Here is a 22,929-nt window from a genome sequence, read left to right on the forward strand (position 1 = left end):
AAGGTGGCTCAACCGTGGCTATCAAGGGAAATCAGGGATAGTATTAAAACCAAGGAAGTGGCATACAAATTGGCCAGAAATAACAGCGAACCTGGGGACTGGGAAAAATTTAGAACTCAGCAGAGGAGGACAAAGGGTTTGATTAGGGCAGGGAAAATGGAGTATGAGAAGAAGCTTGCAGGGAACATTAAGACGGATTGCAAAAGTTTCTATAGATATGTAAAGAGAAAAAGGTTAGTAAAGACAAACGTAGGTCCCCTGCAGTCAGAATCAGGGGAAGTCATAACGGGGAACAAAGAAATGGCGGACCAATTGAACAAGTACTTTGGTTCGGTATTCACGAAGGAGGACACGAACAACCTTCCGGATATAAAAGGGGTCGGGGGGTCTAGTAAGGAGGAGGAACTGAGGGAAATCCTTATTAGCCGGGAAATTGTGTTGGGGAAATTGATGGGATTGAAGGCCGATAAATCCCCAGGGCCTGAGGGACTGCATCCCAGAGTACTTAAGGAGGTGGCCTTAGAAATAGTGGATGCGTTGACAGTCATTTTCCAACATTCCATTGACTCTGGATCAGTTCCTGTGGAGTGGAGGGTAGCCAATGTAACCCCACTTTTTAAAAAAGGAGGGAGAGAGAAAACAGGGAATTATAGACCGGTCAGCCTGACATCGGTAGTGGGTAAAATGATGGAATCAATTATTAAGGATGTCATCGCAGTGCATTTGGAAAGAGGTGACATGATAGGTCCAAGTCAGCATGGATTTGTGAAAGGGAAATCGTGCTTGACAAATCTTCTGGAATTTTTTGAGGATGTTTCCAGTAGAGTGGATAAGGGAGAACCAGTTGATGTGGTATATTTGGACTTTCAGAAGGCGTTCGACAAGGTCCCACACAAGAGATTGATGTGCAAAGTTAGAGCACATGGGATTGGGGGTAGTGTACTGACATGGATTGAGAACTGGTTGTCAGACAGGAAGCAAAGAGTAGGAGTAAATGAGTACTTTTCAGAATGGCAGGCAGTGACTAGTGGGGTACCGCAAGGTTCTGTGCTGGGGCCCCAGCTGTTTACACTGTACATTAATGATTTAGATGAGGGGATTAAATGTAGTATCTCCAAATTTGCGGATGACACTAAGTTGGGTGGCAGTGTGAGCTGCGAGGAGGATGCTGTGAGGCTGCAGAGCGACTTGGATAGGTTAGGTGAGTGGGCAAATACATGGCAGATGAAGTATAATGTGGATAAATGTGAGGTTATCCACTTTGGTGGTAAAAACAGAGAGACAGACTATTATCTGAATGGTGACAGATTAGGAAAAGGGGAGGTGCAAAGAGACCTGGGTGTCATGGTACATCAGTCATTGAATGTTGGCATGCAGGTGCAGCAGGCGGTTAAGAAAGCAAATGGCATGTTGGCCTTCATAGCAAGGGGATTTGAGTACAGGGGCAGGGAGGTGTTGCTACAGTTGTACAGGGCATTGGTGAGGCCACACCTGGAGTATTGTGTACAGTTTTGTTCTCCTAACCTGAGGAAGGACATTCTTGCTATTGAGGGAGTGCAGCGAAGGTTCACCAGACTGATTCCCGGGATGGCGGGACTGACCTATCAAGAAAGACTGGATCAACTGGACTTGTATTCACTGGAGTTCAGAAGAATGTGTGGGGACCTCATAGAAACATTTAAAATTCTGACGGGGTTAGACCGGTTAGATGCAGGAAGAATGTTCCCAATGTTGGGGAAGTCCAGAACCAGAGGTCACAGTCTAAGGATAAGGGGTAAGCCATTTAGGACCGAGATGAGGAGAAACTTCTTCACCCAGAGAGTGGTGAACCTGTGGAATTCTCTACCACAGAAAGTTGTTGAGGCCAATTCACTAAATATATTCAAAAAGGAGTTAGATGAGGTCCTTACTACTTGGGGGATCAAGGGGTATGGCGAGAAAGCAGGAATGGGGTACTGAAGTTGAATGTTCAGCCATGAACTCATTGAATGGCGGTGCAGGCTAGAAGGGTCGAATGGCCTACTCCTGCACCTATTTTCTATGTTTCTATGTTTGTAACTCAACATCCAGGGGTATTCAACATTCAGGAAGGATAGACAGAAAGGAAAAGGAGGTGGGGTAGCGTTGCTGGTTAAAGAGGAAATTAACACAATAGTAAGGAAGGACATTAGTTTGAATGATGTGGAATCTGTATGGTTAGAGCTGCGGAATACCAAAGGGCAGAAAACGCTAGTGGGAGTTGTGTACATTCTACCAATAGTAGTGAGGTTGGGGACAGCATCAAACAAGAAATTAGGGATGCGTGCAATAAAGGTACAGCAGTTATCATGGGCGACTTTAATCTACATATAAATTGAGCTAACCAAAATCAGGTGAATTTATAATGGGGAACAAAGAAATGGCAGACCAATTGAACAAATATGGTGAAGGAGGATTTCCTGGAGTGGTTTTCGAGATCAATATGTCGAGGAACCAACTAGAGGGCTGGCCATCCTAGACTGGGTGATGTGTAATGAGAAAGGACTAATTAGCAATCTTGTTGTGCGAGGCCCCTTGGGGAAGTGTGACCATAATATGGTAGAATTCTTTATTAAGATGGAGAGTGACACAGTTAATTCAGAGACTAGGGTCCTGAACTTAAGGAAAGGTAACTTCAATGGTATGAGACGTGAATTGGCTAGAATAGACTGGTGAATGATACTTAAAGGGTTGACGGTGGATAGGCAATGGCAAATATTTAAAGATCACATGGATGAACTTCAACAATTGTACATCCCAGTCTGGAGTAAAAATAAAACGGGGAAGGTGGCTCAACCGTGGCTAATAAGGGAAATTAGGGATCGTGTTAAATCCAAGGAAGAGACATATAAATTGGCCAGAAAAAGCAGAAAACCTGAGGACTGGGAGAAATTTAGAATTTAGCAGAGGAGGACAAAGGGTTTAATTAGGAGGGGGAAAATAGGGTATGAGAGGGAGCTTGCAGGGAATATAAAAACTAACTGCAAAAGCTTCAATAGATATGTGAAGAGAAAAAGATTAGTGAAGACAAATGTAGGTCCCTTGCAGTCAAAATCAGGTGAATTTATAATGGGGAACAAAGAAATGGCAGACCAATTGAACAAATACTTTGGTTCTGTCTTCACTAAGGAAGTCACAAATAACCTTCCAGAAATATTAGGGGTCCGAGGGTCTAGCGAGAAGGAGGAACTGAAGGGAATCCTTATTAGTCAGGAAGTTGTGTTCGGGATATTGATGGGATTGAAGGCTGATAAATCCCCAGGACCTGATAAGCTGCATCCCAGAGTACTTAAGGAAGTGGTCCTAGAAAGAGTGATGCATTCGTGATCATTTTCCAACATTCTATTGACTCTGGATCAGTTCCTATGGATTGGAGGATAGCTAATGTAACACCACTTTTAAAAAAATGAGGGAGAGAGAAAACAGGGAATTATAGACCGGTTAGCATGACATCGGTGGTGGGGAAAATGTTGGAATCAATTATTAAAGATGAAATAGCAGAGCATTTGGAAAGCAGTGACAGGATTGGTCCAAGTCAGCATGGATTTATGAAAGGGAAATCCTGCTTGGCAAATCTTCGAGAATTTTTTGAGGATGTATCTAGTAGAGTGGACAAGGGAGAACCAGTGGATGTGGTGTATTTGGACTTTCAAAAGGCTTTTGACAAGGTTCCACTCAAGAGATTAGTGTACAAAATTAAAGCACATGGTATTGGGGGTAATGTATTGACATGTATAGAGAATTGGTTGGCAGACAGGAAGCAGATAGTCAGAAGAAATGGGTCCTTTTCAGAATAGCAGGCAGTGACTAGTGGGGTGCCGCAGGGTTCAGTGCTGGGACCCCAGCTATTTACAATATACATTAATGATTTAGATGAAAGAATTGAATATAATATTTCCAAGTTTGCAGATGACATTAAGCTGGGTGGCGGTGTGAGCTGTGAGGAGGATGTTAAGAGACTGCAGGGTGACTTGGACAGGTTAGGTGAGTGGGCAAATGCATGGCAGATGCAGTATAATGTGGATAAATGTGAGGTTATCCACTTTGGGGGCAAAAACAGGAAGGCAGAATATTATCTGAATGGTGACAGATTAGGAAAAGGGGAGGTGCTGGGATGGCGAGACTGACATATCAAGAAAGACTGGATCAACTGGGCTTGTATTCACTGGAGTTCAGAAGATTGAGAGGGGATCTCATAGAAATGTTTAAAATTCTGACGGGTTTAGACAGGTTAGATGCAGGAAGAATGTTCCCAATGTTGGGTAAGTCCAGAACCAGGGGTCACAGTCTAAGGATAAGTGGTAAGCCATTTTGGACCGAGATGAGGAGAAACCGCTTCACCATGAGAGTTGTTAACCTGTGGATTTCTCTACCGCAGAGAGTTGTTGAGGCCAATTCACTAAATATATTCAAAAAGGAGTTAGATGTCGTCCTTACTACTAGGGTGATCAAGGGGTATGGCGAGAAAGCAGGAATGGGGTACTGAAGTTGCATGTTCAGCCATGAACTCATTGAATGGTGGTGCAGGCTCAAAGGGCCGAATGGCCTACTCCTGCACCTATTTTCTATGTTTCTCTGGGCCCAAGTTTCCACATGATTTGCGCCTGATTTTTAGGAGCAACTGGTGGAGAACGGACTATCTTAGAAATCGCAATTCTCCACATTTTTTTTTCTGCAGTTCTAGTCAGGTGGAACAGTTCTACTTTGGAACAGAAATTTTCTTCAAAAGGGGGCGTGTCCGGCCACTGACGCCTGATTTCAAGGTTTCCACAGTGAAAACGTACTCCAAACTAAGTTAGAATGGAGCAAGTGAAGATTTTTGTAGAACTGAAAAAACCTCTTCTACACATTTAAAAATCAGGCGCAGGTTACAAATTAGGCGTCCAGAACGAGGTGGGGGGGGGAAGGGGGGGTGAAGGGAAGTCATTAAATTCTACAATAAATCCTTATTTATACTTCTACAAATATTATACAAATAAATCCAACCTGAATAAACATTTATAAGCAAAGAAAAGATTAAATAAACCATCTTCCTACCTGTGTGAAAGTGCTTCAGGCACAGAGAATGCTGCAGTCAGCCTGAGGCGCCCGTTCTTTCCCGCGGGGGGGGGGAAGCGCCCGTTTTTCCCACGGAGGGGGGGAGGCGTCCGTTCTTTCCCGCGGGGGGGGGGTAGGAGGCGCCCGTTCTTTCCCGCGCGGGGGGGGTAGGAGGCGCCCGTTCTTTCCCGCGGGGGGGGGGAGGCGCCCGTTCTTCCCGCGGGGGGGGGGGTAGGAGGCGCCCGTTCTTTCCCGCGGGGGAGGGGGGAGGCGCCCGTTCTTCCCACGGGGCAGGGGAGGGGAGAGGAGGCGCCCGTTCTTTCCCGCTGGGGGGGGGAGGAGGCGCCCGTTCTTCCCGCGGGGGAGGGGGGAAGGAGACAGTGAGAAGGCTGCAAGTGCTGATGTGCTGATGCCAATGTGCTTTTATTAAAAAAATGTTCAAAAATTAAACAGCTACAAAGAACTACAAAAATGGCCGAGTGCCAATGTTTTTTTCACACTGCGCGTGCGCGAACGCTCCAACGCATACGTGCAGCGTTGCCGGCAGGAAAAAAACTAATTTAAATAGTACCCGCCCCCTCCCACTTACAAAATCGGCGCGAGTGTAGGCTCCGCCCACCTGGGCGCCGCGCCAAACAGACAAGAAGCTGCAGACGCTCCAGAATCGAGATTTTTTTTTAGGTGCTGTTTTAGGCGTGAAAAACGGGCGCCCAGCTCAGAGGGGCGCCCGTTTTTTATTGTGTGGAAACTTGGACCCTATGTTTCTACATCAGACATTGAAAGTTGGCAAGCAGGTTCAGCAGGCGGTGAAGAAGGCAAATTGCATGTTGGCCTTCATAGCTAGAGGATTTGAGTACAGGAGCAGGGAGGTCTTACTGCAGTTGTACAGGACCTTGGTGAGGCCACACCTGGAATATTGTGTTCAGTTTTGGTCTCCTAAGCTGAGGAAGGACGTTCTTGCTATTGAGGGAGTGCAGCGAAGGTTCACCAGACTGATTCCCGGGATGGCAGGACTGACATATGAGGAGAGACTGGATCAACTGGGCTTGTATTCACTGGAGTTTAGAAGAATGAGAGGGAATCTCATAGAAACGTACAAAATTCTGACGAGGTTGGACTGGTTAGAGGCAGGAAGAATGTTCCCAATGTTGGGGAAGTCCAGAATCAGGGGTCACAGTCTAAGGATAAAGGGTAAGCCATTTGGGACCGAGATGAGGAGAAGCTTCTTCACCCAGAGAGTTGTTAACCTGTGGAATTCTCTACCGCAGAAAGTTGTTGAGGCCAGTTTGTTAGATATATTCAAAAGGGAGTTAGATATGGTCCTTACGGCTAAAGGGATCAAGGGTATGGAGAGAAAGCAGGAAAGGGGTAATGAGGTTGAATGATCAGCCATGATCTTATTGAATGGTGGTGCAGGCTCGAAGGGTCGAATGGCCTACTCCTGCACCTATTTTCTATGTTTCTATGTTTGTGCAAATCTGCAAATTTCTCAGTCGCCCATGGGCGAATGGAGAATAGTAAAGGTTATAAATTTGCAACATGCTATTTATAATTTAACTGTACCTGAATCTTGCCTTAGATAAGAACAGAAAACTGTTGTGTATATTGAAAATTTTAATGTTACGCTTGATTAGAAAGGTTCAGAAATCAACATGGAGCCACTTCAATGCAAGTGCACCCTTTTGTCATCACATGATTTCAAGTTCGGACAGAAGCACATAGATATATGGGATTAACTCATTTATTTAGTTTACAGAAATAGAACCTGCTTAATTTAATAGAAGAGTACTATGATACCTTGAGACACAGTAAACACACACATCAGCACAACATCGCTTCTGAATAAGAATTGTGCAAGCACATGACTTTATTGTTATTACATCAGTAGTCCACTAGGTGGAGTAGTCCACTAGGTGGCTCGACAACACTTCTCACTCCTTATTGAATACATTAATTATAACAAAAAATCATCGTACATGACTTGCATGGTATACAGAACTCTTGATATACATTTCTCAAATGGAAACCACTGTATGTTTCCAAATTCTGCTGTAAAATTCTGTAACACAAAGATATGAACTTATTTTCCATATTTACAGATTAAACTTAACCACTTGTTTTCTGTTTTGAAGAGGATACCTTATTCCTTGAACAGAACCTTCCAATCTTGTTGTAGGACATTGACTCATTCTAGGCTGAGCGTGAAGAGAGTTTTTCTCCCAGAGCTCACCTTGATCTACATTTGGACTCTCTACACTTTCAGACTGTTTGTCTGCCTAACATAGACTCAGACTTAAATTCTGACTTTCTTTTAGAAGTTTCTAATACAGCTTATGTAAGATTTGCTACTGGTACTCTACTTGTAACAAGACTATTTGACTCATCAGAATAAATTGAATCTTCCCAACTTTCAACTCCTTCCACATCTGTAGGCAAAATATGATCAATGTGAACAAACCTCACCTTTCCATGATCAAACAACTTGACCATATATAAGTGAGGGCCACTTATCTTCACCACTCTTCCTGGTAACCATTTTACCATTTATGGTGATGCTTCTTTACTCGAATCTTCTGATTCAACTTCACACTTCTCTCTCTTATCATGACTCTCTGGCTGCCTTGTTTCTCTTCTACTGTGTCAAATTTGGCTTCAACAATGAGAATCTGGTTTGTGGCTGTCGTTTAAGAAACAACTCTGCTTGTGTTCTACCAGAAGTTGTATGAGGAGTATCAGAAAATTTGCCAGTCTGTGATCCAATGACAACTGATGTTTCTTTGGATTCGGATCCAACACTTGCTTGATGAGGGCATGTTTTACATGTTTTACAGGTTTTACAAATGCACCATTTGAAGCAGGGTGGTACAGTGGATCTTTGGTATGTTTCACCTTATTTCTGCTCATGAACTGTGCAAATTCTTCTGAACAAAATTACAGCCTATTATCAGATACGATTTCTTCTGGGAGGCTGCATGAAGAAAACAACCTTCACAAAGTGTCTAGTGTTTTGCCTCTTGATATTATCTGCATCGGAAACACCTCGACCCACTTCGAATGACTATCACAGTTAACAATTGCTGTCCTTCTAACTCAGCAAAATCTACATATAACCTTTGCCACATCCTGGGAGGCCATTTCCATGGCTGTGATGGTCCTGATGGTGGTTTCTTGCTTACCGATTGACATGTTGTACACTGACTGACGATGTACTCTATCTCTTTATCTAAACCTGGCCACCATAAGTAACTGCGTGCAAAACTCCTGGCAAGCACATTGCCAGGTGCTTGTCATGAAAATCTCCTCACAGTTTAGATCTGAACATATTTGGGATGACCACTCTTGCTCCCCACATTATACAATCTTTAGTCACTGACAATTCATTCCTCCGAACGAAGTATGGATTAATATCTTCCTCGATTACCTGGTTTGGCCATCCATTTTCTATGTAATCATACAGCTTTGACATGGGTCACGTTTGGTTGCCCTACCAATCTGTTCCACTGTGACTGGCAGCTTATCAATAGATGAGAAATAGAAGATTTCTTTCCTATTAGGTGTAACTTGTGATGGGGATGGCAACCTGGACATAGCATCAACATTATTGTGATCAGCTGATCATCTGAACTCAATATCATATGTATATGCTGACAAAATCAAAGTCCATCTCTGCATTCAGGCTGCAGCTAAGGTTGGAATTGGGGACTCTGAATGGAGGATTGCTGTCAGGGGCTTATGGTCAGTAACTATGGTAAACTTAAGACCAAACAAGTATTTGTGAAAATTCTTGACCCTAAAAATAAATGCCAAAGCTTCCCTTTCGATCCGCGCATAATTCCACTCACTGGCACCGAGAGTGCATGAAGCAAAAGCAATTGGTCTATCCTCCCCACTACCAAGTACATGAGAGGTCACTGTTCCAACTCTGTACAGAGAGGCGTCACATGCTAGTGTGATCTCCTTAGATACGTCAGAGTGAACTAACATGCTATTCTCTAATAAGTGGCTTTTACACTCTTTGAATGCTGTGTCGCATTCTTTTGACCACTTCCAACGGACCTGTTTTATTAACAGCTCATTCAGTGGATGTAATACTGTAGCCAAATTTGGGAGGAAGTTTCCGTAACAATTCAAAAAACCCCAAAATGATCGAAGTTCAGAGACATTCTTGGGATTGGGTGCTTTTCTGATTGCATCCAGCTTTCCCTTGCTTGGATGTAAACCATCTTTGTCTACTCTGTGCCCTAAGTACTCCACTAAGTTTTTGAAGCATCTCACATTTGTGAGCAGTCACTCGTACTCTATGCTTCTCTAGCCATTTGAGCACCTCATTCAACACCTTTGCCTGTTTGGTGCTGAAATAAGTATGTAATCTAAATAACAAACTACTCCTTCAAACCCTTGCAAAATTTGGTTAATCACCCTCTGGAATATGTCGGGGTGGACGATACTGCAAATGATGGCCTATTGAACTGATGTCGGCCTAGGTGAGTATTTATAGTCAGGCATGACTTTGATTCTTCATTTAACTCATGTTGCAGGTAAGCATTTGTTAGATCTAACTTTGAAAAGATCTGGCCAGCTGTCAGCATTGTGAACAAATCTTCTACATTTAGTAACTTCTTAGGTAGGTTGCACACCAGAAACTAGTTTACGGTTACCTTGCAATCACCACACAACCTTACCTTACCATCTGACTTAGGTACAACATCAATGGGTGTCGCCCAATTACTCAGATCTAACTTCGAGATAATGTTTTCAGTTTCTAGTTTTTTTGAATTCTTGCTCAACTTTCTCGAGTACATATAGTACGGGACGTGACTTACAGTAAACTGGTTTTGCGTCCTTCTGCACTCTGATACTCGCCTTAAAGTCTTGGATCGGACTACCTGTCTCACAGAACACCTTCAGATACTGCTTGATGACATCATCTTTCAATGCAAATTTCGCTTCCACATGAAAAATCTCAGTCCAATCCAGCTTCAGTGATCCCAATGAGTTTCTACCCATCAAGGCAGGCTTGTCTCCTGCCTTTACTATGAGAGGCAAGCTCTGAAACTAATCCTTGTATTTCACCGGTACGGTGATACCATCCTACCGCAGGGATTTGCTCTCCTGAGTAGCCTTGCAGCTCTAGCTTTGATTTCTCTAATCGATAATCACGCAACTTGTCGCGATATAGCGATTCCGGTACTACACTCACGGATGCACCAGTGTCGATTTCCATGGGTATCCTGGTTCCTACGACGTCTACTTGGATGACGATATTTTGCGAATTGCTGTTCGATATTTTGTGCTCCTGATTACATGAATCTGCAGAACTTCCTTGTCCTGCTGCTTCTCTTCAATGCTATGTAATGTCTGCCGATTTCTACTTCTAACATTGCCAGTCGGTTTACTCTTCTGTTGGTAAGCCTTTTCAAGATGCCCAGTTTCCTTGCAGCAGAAACACTCTGCCTTGATATATGGAGTTTTGAGCAGTGTGTTGTTCCAGGCACCAATAGCATGACTTTAATGCACTTACCTTGGACAACTGCTGAGGGCTTGGGGCCCAATTGCCTTTACTTTGAGCCTGCAGCTGATTCACCTCAGTTGTCTGATGTCTGGAAATGGCGCAAAATTCTCGGTATTGGTCGGCCTTATCCATCGACATAGCTGTCTGACAAACTAAATCAAAAGTCAAGTTGGCGGTTGTCAACAATTTACCTCTGATTCCTTCATTTTTCATCCCACAAACAAAATGGTCACGCAATGCTCGTTCCTGAAAGTTTGAAATGACAGTCAATGGATAGTTTTTTTAAAGCTACAATGTACTCACTGATACCCTCGTCATTTGATTGGTCGTGTGTTCCAAAACAATAACCTTCAGAAATTTCCAGGTGCTCAGGACTGCAGTGCTGTTTCTCCTTCAATGGCGTGCCCTTTGGCTTGGTGGGAATATTGTGTCTTGTAAGCACTCTAGTAATGACTCCATGAGGTAAGGTGTTGTACTTGAACTGTTGTGACCTTAGTCCATTTATTGCAGCTCTGAGTGAGGGTACAGCATGGTGAGCACCCTTTTATACCTGATTACCTGTAGTGTACAGGTGACCCCTAGGTCTCCACCAGTTGCACCCTCTGGTGGTACAAGCATAGTATATACAGTGTGAAGTTACATGCAATAGGCTTTTGTAACTGTACATTGAGTGTACAGGGATTATACTTATACATACACAACAGGGAACAAGCACATTTTTCAGGGTTTCAGAAACCTTGGGGCCTGTTTCAGTCAAGAAAATAGCCCGTTCCTTTCTAAAACTACTTGTTATTATTTACATCATCGAGGACTTCGACAATACTACTCGCGGTGAAGAACATTTCTTGCCACTCCACATACACTCCGGAAGTCTCTTGGTCACGATGGAAATGACCCATGCGCCCTATTGTTCCCATAGGCGCAGATATCTGGACTCTGGCAACGTTGACCGTTCAGCCACATGTGCTCAAAATTTACCTTGCATTTTTAAGCTTTTCTGCAAAACGAAGAACCTCTAATAGTCCCTCCATTGGTTGACAGGATTATCCTGCAACAAAAGTTTCAGCTAGGGAATCCAAAAATCGCATCCTCATCACCAATCTGTGATATCTTGAGACACAGTGAACACACACAACAGCACAACATGGTTATTACATCAGTAGTCCACTAGGTGGAGCAGTCCACTAGGTGGCTCTGCAGCAATTACCAAACTGACATTTTCATGGGTGTACAATACAGTCAGTGCTCGACTGGTTTGGTCCTTCAAGTGAAGCCTTGGGTGAAACTTCCAATTGGTGTGACTTTATGACAAATTATGAGCAGCTTTGTACTGTGGACACAAGTTTATTATGCTCTGATTTGAGACACATGTTCACACAGGATCCTGACGAGCAATAGAGAGATTTGCAAGTTGCCATGCAATGGTGGGTTTGTTATGTTGTTTACCTCAAGTGGTAATGATTCTACCTTGCCAAATAAGCATTATAGACCTATCAAGCCTTATATGACTTTTCAGCATTCGACTTACGCACGTAATCTAGGCTGACATTCCAGTGCAATACAGAGGGAGCACTGCACTGTCGGAGGTGATCTTCTTCGGTTGAGACGTATAACAGAGGCCCCATCTGCCCTCTCAGCTGGGTGTAAAAGATTCCACGGCACTATTTTGAAGAAGAGCGGGTGAGTTCTCCCCGTGTCCCGGCCTACATTTATCCCTCAACCAACACCAAAAACAGTTGATATGGTCATTTATTTCATTGCTGCTTGTGGGAGCTTGCTGTGCATGAATTGGCTGCCATGCTTCCTTACTTTACAACAATGATTGCACTTCAAAGGTAATTCACTGGTTGTAAAGTGCTTTGGGACATCCTGAGGTCATAGAAAGGCACTATAAAATTGCTCGTTCTTTCTTTTTCAAGATAAGTTGCAAGTTCTGAGACTGGATAGTTCAATAAATAATATAGAATCATAGAAATTTACAGCATAGAAGGAGGCCATTCGGCCCATCATGTCTGTGCTGGCCAAAAATGAGCTATCCAGCCTAATCCCATTTTCCAGCTCTTGTTCCATAGCCCTGTATAGTGCAGCACTTAAAGTGCATATCCAAATGCTTTTTAAATGTGATGGGGTTTCTCCCTTTACTACCCTTTTGAGCAGTGAGTTCCAGACCCCCACCACCTTCTGGTTACACATCAGCCACCACATGGACTTAACAGAGCTAGGTCTTGGTCCAGTGTTAAGGATTAACCAGCACGACTGGAGACCAGCTCTGCTGCACGGACCTAGTGCGCACACATATTGCAGTGTGGGCTGGCCTATGCTGCCCCTGGACCTCACCTTTTCTGGGCCTGAACTCTCACCTCTCCTGGGCCCCGATCATGTCCCTCTACAATCTCTCGCCGCTCCTTCGCCCCAACATCGGCGCTCCTGCAGTACCTGCCCACGCTCCAATCACCGACATGGATCTTGGTGACGTCCCACTTCACTGCCGTTGCTTTCCTGCTCCAGCACATGCTGCTCCCTGGAGTGGTCCTTCCGCTCCCCGGCCTATTCCGATGATGCTCGCAGGCTGGGGGTGCTACCCACAGAGCCACAGCTGACACTGAGCTCCGTAAAGAATTTATATAGCTCCTTTATCAAACACCGGACATTCCAATGAAGTACTTTTTGAAATAAAACCAGAAAATGCTGGAAATACTCAGCAGGTCAGGCAGTATCTGTCAGCTGTGGCTCAGTGGACAGCACACTTGCCTCTGAGTTAGAAGGTTGTGGGTTCAAGTCCCACTCCAGAAACTTGAGCACATAAATCTAGGCTGACACTCCAGTGCAGTGCTGAGGGACTGCTGCACTGTCGGAGGTGTCGTCTTTCAGATGAAATGATAAACTGAGGCTCCGTCTGCCCTGTCAAGTGGATGTAAATGATCCCATGGCACTATTTTGAAGAAGAGCAGGGGAGTTCTCCCCGGTATCCTGAACAATATTTATCCATCAATCAACATAATTTAAAAAACAGATTATCTGGTCATTATCACATTGCTGTTCGTGGGAGTTTGCTGTGCGAAAGTTGGCTGCTGTGTTTCCCACATTACAACAGCAACTACACTCCAAAAGTACTTCATTGTCTGTAAAGCGCTTTGAGATGTCTGGCACTCGTGAAAGGCGCTATATAAATGCAAGTCTTTGTTTATCTGTGGAGAGAAAAACAGAGTTACCATTTCAGGTTGTTGACCTTTGTCCGATGAAAGGTCATCAACCTGAATCATTAACTCTATTTCTCTCTCCACTGCTGCCTGACCCACTGACTATTCCCAGCATATTCTGCTTTTTATTTCAGATTTACAGCATCCGCAGTATTTTGCTTTTGAAGCACTTTTTGAAGTGTAATACATAAGAACATAAGAAATAGGAGTAGGAGTAGGCCATTTGGCCCCTCGAGCCTGCTCCGCCATTGAAAAAGATCATGGCTCATCTGATCATGGACTCAGCTCCACTTCTTTGCATTGTCCTCTTAACCCTTTATTCCCTTATCATTCAAAAATCTGTCTAGTCACTGTAGCTCTGCTAAGGTCATCACCATCATAGGCAGTCCCCCGAAATCGAGAAAGACTTGATTCCGCTCCAAAAATTAGTTCACAGATGACTGTACAGTATAATACGGGAATTACAGTCTCTGTCACAGGTGGGACGAACAGTTATTGAAGGAAAGGGTGGGTGGGGAGTTTGGTTTGCCACACGCTCCTTCCGCTGTCTGTGCTTGCTTTCTGCATGCTCTCGGCAACAAGACTCGAGGCGCTCAGCGCCCTCCTGGATGCTCTTCCTCCACTTTGGGCGGTCTTTGGCCAGGGACTCCCAGGTATCGGTGGGGATGTTGCACTTTATCAAGGAGGCTTTGAGGGTGTCCTTGAAATGTTTCCTCTGCCCACCTGGGGCTTGCTTGCCGTGTAGGCGTTCCGAGTAGAGCGCTTGCTTTGGGAGACTCGTGTCGGGCATGCGGATGACGTGGCCTGCCCAACGGAGCTGGTCGAGTGTGGTCAGTGCTTCGATGCTGGGGATGTTGTCCTGGGCGAGAACACTGATGTTGGTGCGTCAGTCCTCCCAATGGATTTGCAGGATCTTGCGGAGACATCGTTGGTGGTACTTCTCCAGCGCTTTGAGGTGTCTGCTGTATATGGTCCATGTCTCTGAGCCATACAGGAGGGCGGGTGTCACTACAGCTTCGTAGGCCAAAGGCCTCTGGTAGGTGATATGCATCTCACTGTTGATATATAAAATCAAATAAACCAGCTTCCAATGTTTAGTGGGTTTGCTATCGATGCCATTCTTGCAGCAGTGGGATCATTTATCCCCATTGTGAAGGGTTCTGCTCCATGCTCCTCCTTGTGGCCAGGTGTCTGCAAACTATGCATGACGCAAGCTGCGTTTCCGTGCGTGCCACAACTGGTCGAACGTGCTTGCGTCACGCGTCGGCCAAGCTCAGCGCTTCGGAGCAGCGGTTCGTCGTTCGGTCGGTGACCGGAGAGGAAGGGGCGGCAGCGGCGGAGGGAGGAGGAGGTTTCAGCTGCCTGGCGGTAGCCCACCCTCCACTGGAGCAGGGAGGGCCGCGCACGGGTCCCGACGATAACAGCGACATGGCGCTGTGAGCCTTCCCCACCTCCCACCCCCCCCAGAGCCGCCGACACGAGTTGAAGCCAGGCCGCGCTCCGCCTGCAGCAGCCTCAGGTAGGGCTGGCAGAGCGCATGCGCAGCTTGGCCCAGGTGTGGGGCAGGGGCAACCTGTGCTCATTCCTGTTTAAGTGGCAGGGGCACTTGTATTCATGCAGCCCAGGTCAGCTTTCACCTTTGGATCTTTATGTTTTTTTCAATGGTTGCAGGAATGAGGGGGTTTCAGTTCCGTGGATAGACAGGAGACGCTGGGGTTGTTCTCCTGAGAGCAGAGAAGGTGGGAAGGAGATTTGACAGAGGTGTTCAAAATCTACTTATATGGCTTGGTGTCAATTTAAAAAAAAAATCTCATAACGCTCCTGTGAAGTGCCTTGGGACGTTTCACTACCTTGTCTGAACAGAGTAGATGGAGAGACACTGTTCCCATTGGCGGAAGGGTCGAGACCTAGAGGACACAGATTTAAGGTAATTGGCACAAGATCTAAAGGCCACATGAGGGTAAGGTTTTATTGCGCAGTGAGTAGTTAGGATCTGGAATGAACTGCCTGAGAGGATGGTGGAGGCACGCTCAATTGTGCCTTTCAAAAGGGAATTGGATAAGTACCTGAAGGAAAAATATTTGCAGGGCTATGGGGAAAGGGTGAAGGATTGGGACAGGGTGAAGGATTGGGACTAGCTGAAGCAGAGAGCCAACATGGGCTCGATGGGCAGAAATGGCTTCCTCCTGTGCTGTAAACATTCTATGATTTTGTGATCATGCCAGGACTGTGATCAGTGGGTAGCACTCTCGCCCCTGAATCAAGGTTTTGGGTTTGCACCCACTCCAGAGACTTTAGCACAAAAATCTAGGCTGTCACTCGTTTTAACAAGGAACTTGTTTATGAGTAAAAATAATCATCAATGCTTCTTCAGTTGTTAATCTGATCAACATGCTCATCATTCGTTAGGACAGTTAAATGAAATTATGCTGAGACTCTTTGAGTCTGAAGATCATGCGTTAATGTGGATAAATATGAGGTTATCCATTTTGGGGGCAAAAAGACAAAGGCAGAATATTATCTGAATGTTGGCAGACTAGAAAAAGGGGAGGTGCAACGAGACCTGGGTGTCATCATGGTTCATCAGTCACTGAAAGTGGGCACGCAGGTACAGCAGGCGGTAAAGAAGACAAATGGTATGTTGGCCTTCATAGCTAGGGGATTTGAATATAAGAGCAGGGAGGTCTTACTGCAGTTGTACAGGACCTTAGTGAGGCCTCACCTGGAATATTGTGTTCAGTTTTGATCTCTGAGTCTGAGGAAGGATGTTCTTGCTATTGAGGGAGTGCAGTGAAGGTTCACCAGACTGATTCCAGAGATGGCTGGGCTGTCATATGAGGAGAGACTAGATCAACTGGGCCTTTATTCACTGGAGTTTAGAAGGATGAGAGGGGATCTCATAGAAACATATAAGATTCTGATGGGACTGGACAGGTTAGATGCGGGAAGAATGTTCTCGATGTTGGGGAAGTCCAGAACCAGGAGACATAGTTTTAGGATAAGGGGTTGGCCATTTAGGACTGAGATGAGGAGATGTTGACTTGTGGAATTCCCTGCCGCAGAGAGTTGTTGATGCCAGTTCATTGGATATATTCAAGAGGGAGTTAGATATGGCCCTTACGGTTAAGGGGATCAAGGGGTATGGAGAGAAAGCAGGAAAGGGGTACTGAAGGAATGATCAGCCATGATCTTATTGAATGGCGGTGCAGGCTCGAATGGCCTACTCCTGCACCTATTTTCTATGTTTCTATGTTAAAGTCCCACTCCAGGGCACTATCTGGATTCGAGCACAAAAATCTAGGCTGACCCTCCAGTGCCGTACTGAGGGAGTGCTTCGCTGTCTGTCTGAGGAACTGTCTTTTGGATGAATCATCGTCTGCCCTCTCAGGTGGACGTAAAAGATCCCACGGCATTATTTCGAGGAAGAGCAGGGGAGTTATCCCCGGTGTCCTGGTCAATATTCATCTCTCAATGGACATCACTTAAACAGATTATTTGGCCATTATCACATTGCTGTTTGTAAGAGCTTGCTGTGTGCAAATTGGTTTCCTACATGACAACAGTGACTACACTTCAAAAGTACTTAATTGGCAGTAAAGTGCTTTTGGAACGGGGCTATATAGGTGCAAGTCTTTCCAAGTGCAAATATTTTAATGTAATGGTTCTGGCAGGATCACTGTTATTATTAAGTATGCATGAGCGTACTAGTTGGGTTTGACTGTGTTGCTGATTTCAAGGAGGATCTGACCTCCTGCCACCTGGGCTCCTGTCATCATGCCTGCACTCCTTTACGAGGCGAGATTATACAAACTAGAACTGTATTCCCTGGAATTTAGAAGGTTAATGGGTAATTTGATCCGAAGTTTTCAAGATATTAAGGGGGCCTGAGAGGGTAGATAGAGAGAAACTTATTTCCGCTGGTTGGGGAGTCTAGGACTAGGGGACATAGCCTAAAAGTTAGTAAACACCTTTATACGCAAGTGGTGGTAGGAGTTTGGAAAACTCATCCTCAAATGACAATTGATGCTAGATCAATTGTTAATTTTAAATCTGAGATTGATAATTTTTTGTTAACCAAAGATATTGAGGGATATGGGCCAAAGGTGGGTCGGTATATGGTATGGAGTTAAGTCACAGATCAGCCATGATCTCATTTAATGGCGGAACAAGCACGGGGGGCTAAATGGCCCAGGGTTGCCATTTCGCATAATTGGCAGAGCAGACTCGTTTCGTGTGAGCCCAGGCTGTTTGTGGGTACTATAAATTTAGTTACTGAGGCTGTCTCAGATACAATATGGAAGGAATTGGAATTGGCTAGATTAGCGGATCAGTTGTGTGTATACGATTAAATTGCTTTTGAAAACTGAGTAATTTTGCAGCCCAGAAGAGAATGAGTGTTATTGAGTTTGGCTCGAGTAGAACCTTTCTACGTGAATAATGCTGTCTGGATTTAGTCAGTGTTGGGCAAGACCATCTAATTTTTATATATTCATATTGTGATTTTGGGGGCGAAAGCAACGTTGCAAAGTTTCAGCAATGCACTATCCTTCAAAAAATATAAGAATACCATTTTTTTCTCCCAAATTCATTTTGTAGCTCATAATAATGTAATGTCTCCTGTAAATTATGTTCACTCTTGTACGTGCTTGGAAGTGCCGTGAGTCAGAAGTTACAAGGATTGTTTCACTGGCAAAAATTGACACAATATGGAAGATAATTTGCAAGTAATTTCCATTCCATTAGCTGAGGAACATCCATTTCCCGGCTCTTAATTGAACTAATTTTTAGTGCAAAACCAGTAGAGTACCAGCGATTCACTTTACAGTCATTTCAGTGTCTGTTTTGACTCCTGGGTCGGACACCTGCTTCTGAGTCAGGCCACAGGTTCATGTCCCACTCAGGGCTGACACTTCAGTGCAGTGGTGAGGAAGTGCTCCACTGTACGAGGTTCCATCATTTGGATGAGATGTTAAACTTCTCTCACGTGGACATAAAATATCCTATGGCATTATTCAAAGAAGAGCAGGAGATTGGCCAGCATTTATCCCTTAACCAACTCCATCAAAATTTGCGGAACCTTGCTGTGCACAAATTGCTGCTACGTTTCCCTACATTACAGCAGTGACTGGACTTCAGAAGTACTCCAGTGGCTTTGAAGTGCTTTGTAATGTCCTGTGGACATGAAAGGTGCTGAAGAATGCAAGTTCTTTCCTTACATCCTTAAGTTAAAATGGAAGCACCAATAATATGTATATAAGCATAGGAAATCTATAAATAATAACAGTGAATGTTGTTCACAGAATTAGATAACAGCTGTTCCGAGTGCATGCTGTAAAGCTGTGCCTGCGCTTGGATACCACGGTAACCCTACACCAGCTCTGCCCACTGCAGGATGGTTAACTTTATTCATACCGACTGAGCTGCAGTGAGGCTGAGCAATGGATTTGTTTGAAACTAGCTGATCAGCTGTGGCATTCTTCACTGGGCATCTTGGTTCTGGAACATGGTTGCGACGTTTAGCTGCGAAGATAGAGCTGTGCTTTAAACTTAGCCCATTTCTTCCATGCTGCTACTCAAGAATTCCCTTGTGGGGAGGGAGCCTAAACTGGCAAATGCAGCTAACTGCAGGTGCTTGGGAAGTCCTTGGAAATACAGATGCTGGTAAATTTCTGGCTTCAGGCCAGAAAAATACAGCTTTATTGTGAATTGGTTGACATTTATAACCAAGTGCGGAGTGTATTGGATACGTGATAGATGCACAACCTTGTGTGAACTTGCCCAGTTTCTGCTTCGCAGCTATCTTTCAATTGGGCTCAGAATCCAGTATTTACAGAACAGCAATCAGCATTATACTGTATTTACAGCACAGAGCTAGGCTATTCGGCCCAACCGGTCCGTGCCTCCTCTCACCCCTTTTCCTCTAATCCCATCACTCAGTCAATCCTTCTACTCCTTTCTCCCTCGTGCGCTTATCGAGCTTCCCCTTAAAGGCATCTCTGACTTGACCTAATAAAACCTCACTGCCTTAAAGGGACAAGCATTTAGACTTTACATCATATAAGTGCGCCATTCTTAGACTTGTCGTGAGCTGTGCTGCATGTGGTTTTGCTATTACAAAATAAGATACATGAGACATTTGTGAAAGATACAAAACAATCTTAAAATGCTTCTAACGTGCACTTCTAATCTCCAACCTGAGATTGACCAGCATGCAGTCGAACTACACTTAACGAATCTCCTCGGGACCAGTGGAAAGGATCATTCCATCAGGGCGTTCACAATTGTTTGGCAAGCGTTGCAATTGCCATGTCCCATTTGCATCAGAAAAATTACCGATTTGAATTGAGCATCACTTTATTCTGTTTTAAATTTTTAAAACTATACAGTGGAAATTGCTCCCTATTGTGCTTTTCTCATCGATCGTGGTTTCTATCTTGTTAACCCATCCAAAACGATCCGCAGTTCCAGGTAATGACTGTGTGAAGTTCCGCATAGTTGCTGTTGCCTTTCTGAACTCATCCAGTAAAGGGAACTGGTTCATAGAATCATAGAAATTTACAGCATGGAAGGAGGCAATTTTGGCTCATCGTGTCCGCGCCGGCTGACAAAGAGTTATCCAGCCGAAGCTCACTTTCCAGCTCTTGGTCCATAGCCCTGTAGGTTACTGCACTTCAAATGCACATCCAAGTATTTTTTAAAGGTGGTGAGGGAGTTCCAGACCCGGTGAAGAAATTTGCACTCAAAACCCCTCTAAACCTTCTACCAATTACTTTAAATCTATGTCCCTTGGTTGCTGACCCCTCTGCTAAGGGAAACAGATCCTTCCTATCCACTCGATCTCGGCCCCTCATAATGTTATACACCTCAATAAGGTCTCCCCTCAGCCTCCTCTGTTCCAAAGAAAACAGACCCAGTATCTCCAATCTTTCCTCATAGCTAAAATTCTCCAGTCCAGGCAACATCCTCGTAAATCTCCTCTGTACCCTCCAGTGCAATCACATCTTTCACATGGTTCTGTGCCTTCCACATCCTCGTTGCCAGAAGTTTCCTCACTGTCTCCCTGACTCAACGGCGCTCTTTGCTCAGTTGAGCTCTTTGCAAATAGTGGATTGCGATTTTCCTTCATGGTGCAGATCATCGATGATTGGAAGTTTTGTTTTCAGAGACAAAGGCGGCCTCTTCCTTGCCATCTTCACGCACGTTGCCGGATTGCGGTTTCCACATGCCAGTTTCTTTCTCGCGTTTCGTTGTGAGCAGACGGTGGACCGTCTTATCAGATAGCAAATGCACAAGCTGTGTGAGATTCGCGCAACAATAGGTTATCTTATAGTTCGCCTCAGCTTGAATTCCATCATCGTATCTGAGTCAGTCCGGGTATATCCTGTTTTAAGTGTTCCTTGTCGGACTGCTTTTGATTGGAAAAAAATCATGTCCTGACATTGGGAGCAATAAAACCGGGGGTTCATTACAAGCAGTGTTTGTTACAGTGAAGTTACACTGTATTTTAATATTCAACTTTCCCTGACCACTGAATGTTTGAAGCTGTGTTTACTAAACAAGAACATTTCCTGGTCTCTGCAGGTGCACGCTCCACTTTAGCAGAAAGATTTATTATGTATTACATCGTCGAATGCTTCCCATCCTTTATTCCAAACTTCTATCGCCATCTTGGAGCCACCTCAACCACAGAGCCTCTAGCCACTGCTTCCAATGAGGATAGTCACTCGTTGGCTGTTAAAATTATATTTAAATAAGCTGTGTTTTGGAAGGACCTAATTATTATTTTGGTTGATTTGCAGCCACTTATAAGAAAAAGCCATGTGGAAGTGGTACTCTCCAGACGAGCCGGCCCCTGCACCAGCAGGGGTAAGTATGTCTTAAACAACTGTGCCCTTTCCTGTAGCTCCATTTATGTTGACATAAAGATGATTTGTGATATATTTTGTTTGCTACAAAATGGTTTGTGGACTGCAATTGCATGCTTTTGATTACAGTTTTGAAAAACATGCCTATGAAAGTGCTTTTTGATGTATTTAACTTGTGGATGTGTCTTATAGTTTGTCTCCATTCTCTGGTCATTATCAACCCTCTTTCACTAAATTGCTCGTATCTTGTCTTTTGTAACTGACTTAAACACTATTGTTTTACAACTCAACTAATTTGGAAGGATTGTAGACATGTGATCGCTAATGCAGGATTCACATGCTGTTTATTACTGTGTCGATACTAATTGCGTCCAATCCACACAAACAGGCACCGAGCTCCCAGCAGAGTGTTGGCAATCATTCTGTAGCAGATTTAACCGAGCAGCTGGCCCAGAATGAACAACTGGTATTGCAACTGAAAGAACTAATTCGGGAGAAAGATAACCAGCTTCATGTGAAAGATCAGCAGCTGAAGGTAATATAGAATCCAAGTCATGTGCTTTTAGCCTTTTTTTTGAGTGAGTTGTTGCAATGCACTGTATACTTTACCTTCTGCGAGTTGAATTCCAATTTAAAACTTAAGCTCCAAGACTAAAATAGAGGGTACAAGACTGTTGCCTTGTACATTTTATCATTTGACCAAGAACCCGTTTGTGAGTAAAAATAATTAACAATGCTTCTTGTTCATTTGTTCACCTGATCAACACGCTCATGTTTAATTAACACAAGTGCACTGACACTCTCGCCTCTGAAGCAGAAGGTCATGGGTTCGACTCCCACTCCAGTGGCTTGAGCACAAAATTCAGGCCTGCAGTACAGTGCTGAGGGAGGACTGCACTGTCGAGGTGCCGTCTTTCGGATGAGACGTTAAACCGAGGCCCTGTCTGCCCCCTCAGGTGGACGTAAAAGATCCCACTGCATTATTTCAAAAAAGAGCAGGAAAGTTATCCCTGGTGTCCTGGGCCAATATTTATCCCTCAACCAACACAATAGATTATCCGCTGATTATTGCATTGCTTTGTGTGGGACTTTGCTGTGAGCAAATTGGCTGCCGCGTTTCCTACAATCAAACAGTAACTGCACTTCAAAAAGTACTTCATTGGTTGTAAAGTGCTTTGGGACGTCCTGGGGTCCGCTATATAAATGCAAGTCTTTCTTTACATCTAGAGATAAGGTCTGACTTGACCCCAAGACTCCCACCTCCAGAGAGTCTGCTTTGCTGTCGTTTCATGTTGGG

At 44.4% G+C, this 22,929-nt stretch overlaps 1 protein-coding gene across 6 annotated transcripts in view; it reads left to right on the forward strand.

Annotated features, from left to right (window-relative positions):
• Positions 1-15,039: 15,039 nt before the first annotated feature.
• Positions 15,040-22,929, forward strand: part of LOC139280080 (golgin subfamily B member 1-like) — a 91,450-nt gene continuing 83,560 nt past the window's right edge. For all 6 annotated transcript variants that reach the window (XM_070899569.1, XM_070899574.1, XM_070899573.1 and 3 more), the window contains exons 1-3: positions 15,040-15,286; positions 21,567-21,633; positions 22,021-22,167. In XM_070899569.1, the coding sequence (XP_070755670.1) occupies positions 21,586-21,633; positions 22,021-22,167 (195 nt within the window). In that variant the 5' untranslated portion in view covers positions 15,040-15,286; positions 21,567-21,585. The remainder of the gene's footprint in view (positions 15,287-21,566; positions 21,634-22,020; positions 22,168-22,929) is intronic.

The sequence above is a fragment of the Pristiophorus japonicus genome, chromosome 14, assembly GCF_044704955.1.
Source record: "Pristiophorus japonicus isolate sPriJap1 chromosome 14, sPriJap1.hap1, whole genome shotgun sequence".
Classification (NCBI taxonomy): Eukaryota; Metazoa; Chordata; class Chondrichthyes; family Pristiophoridae; genus Pristiophorus; species Pristiophorus japonicus.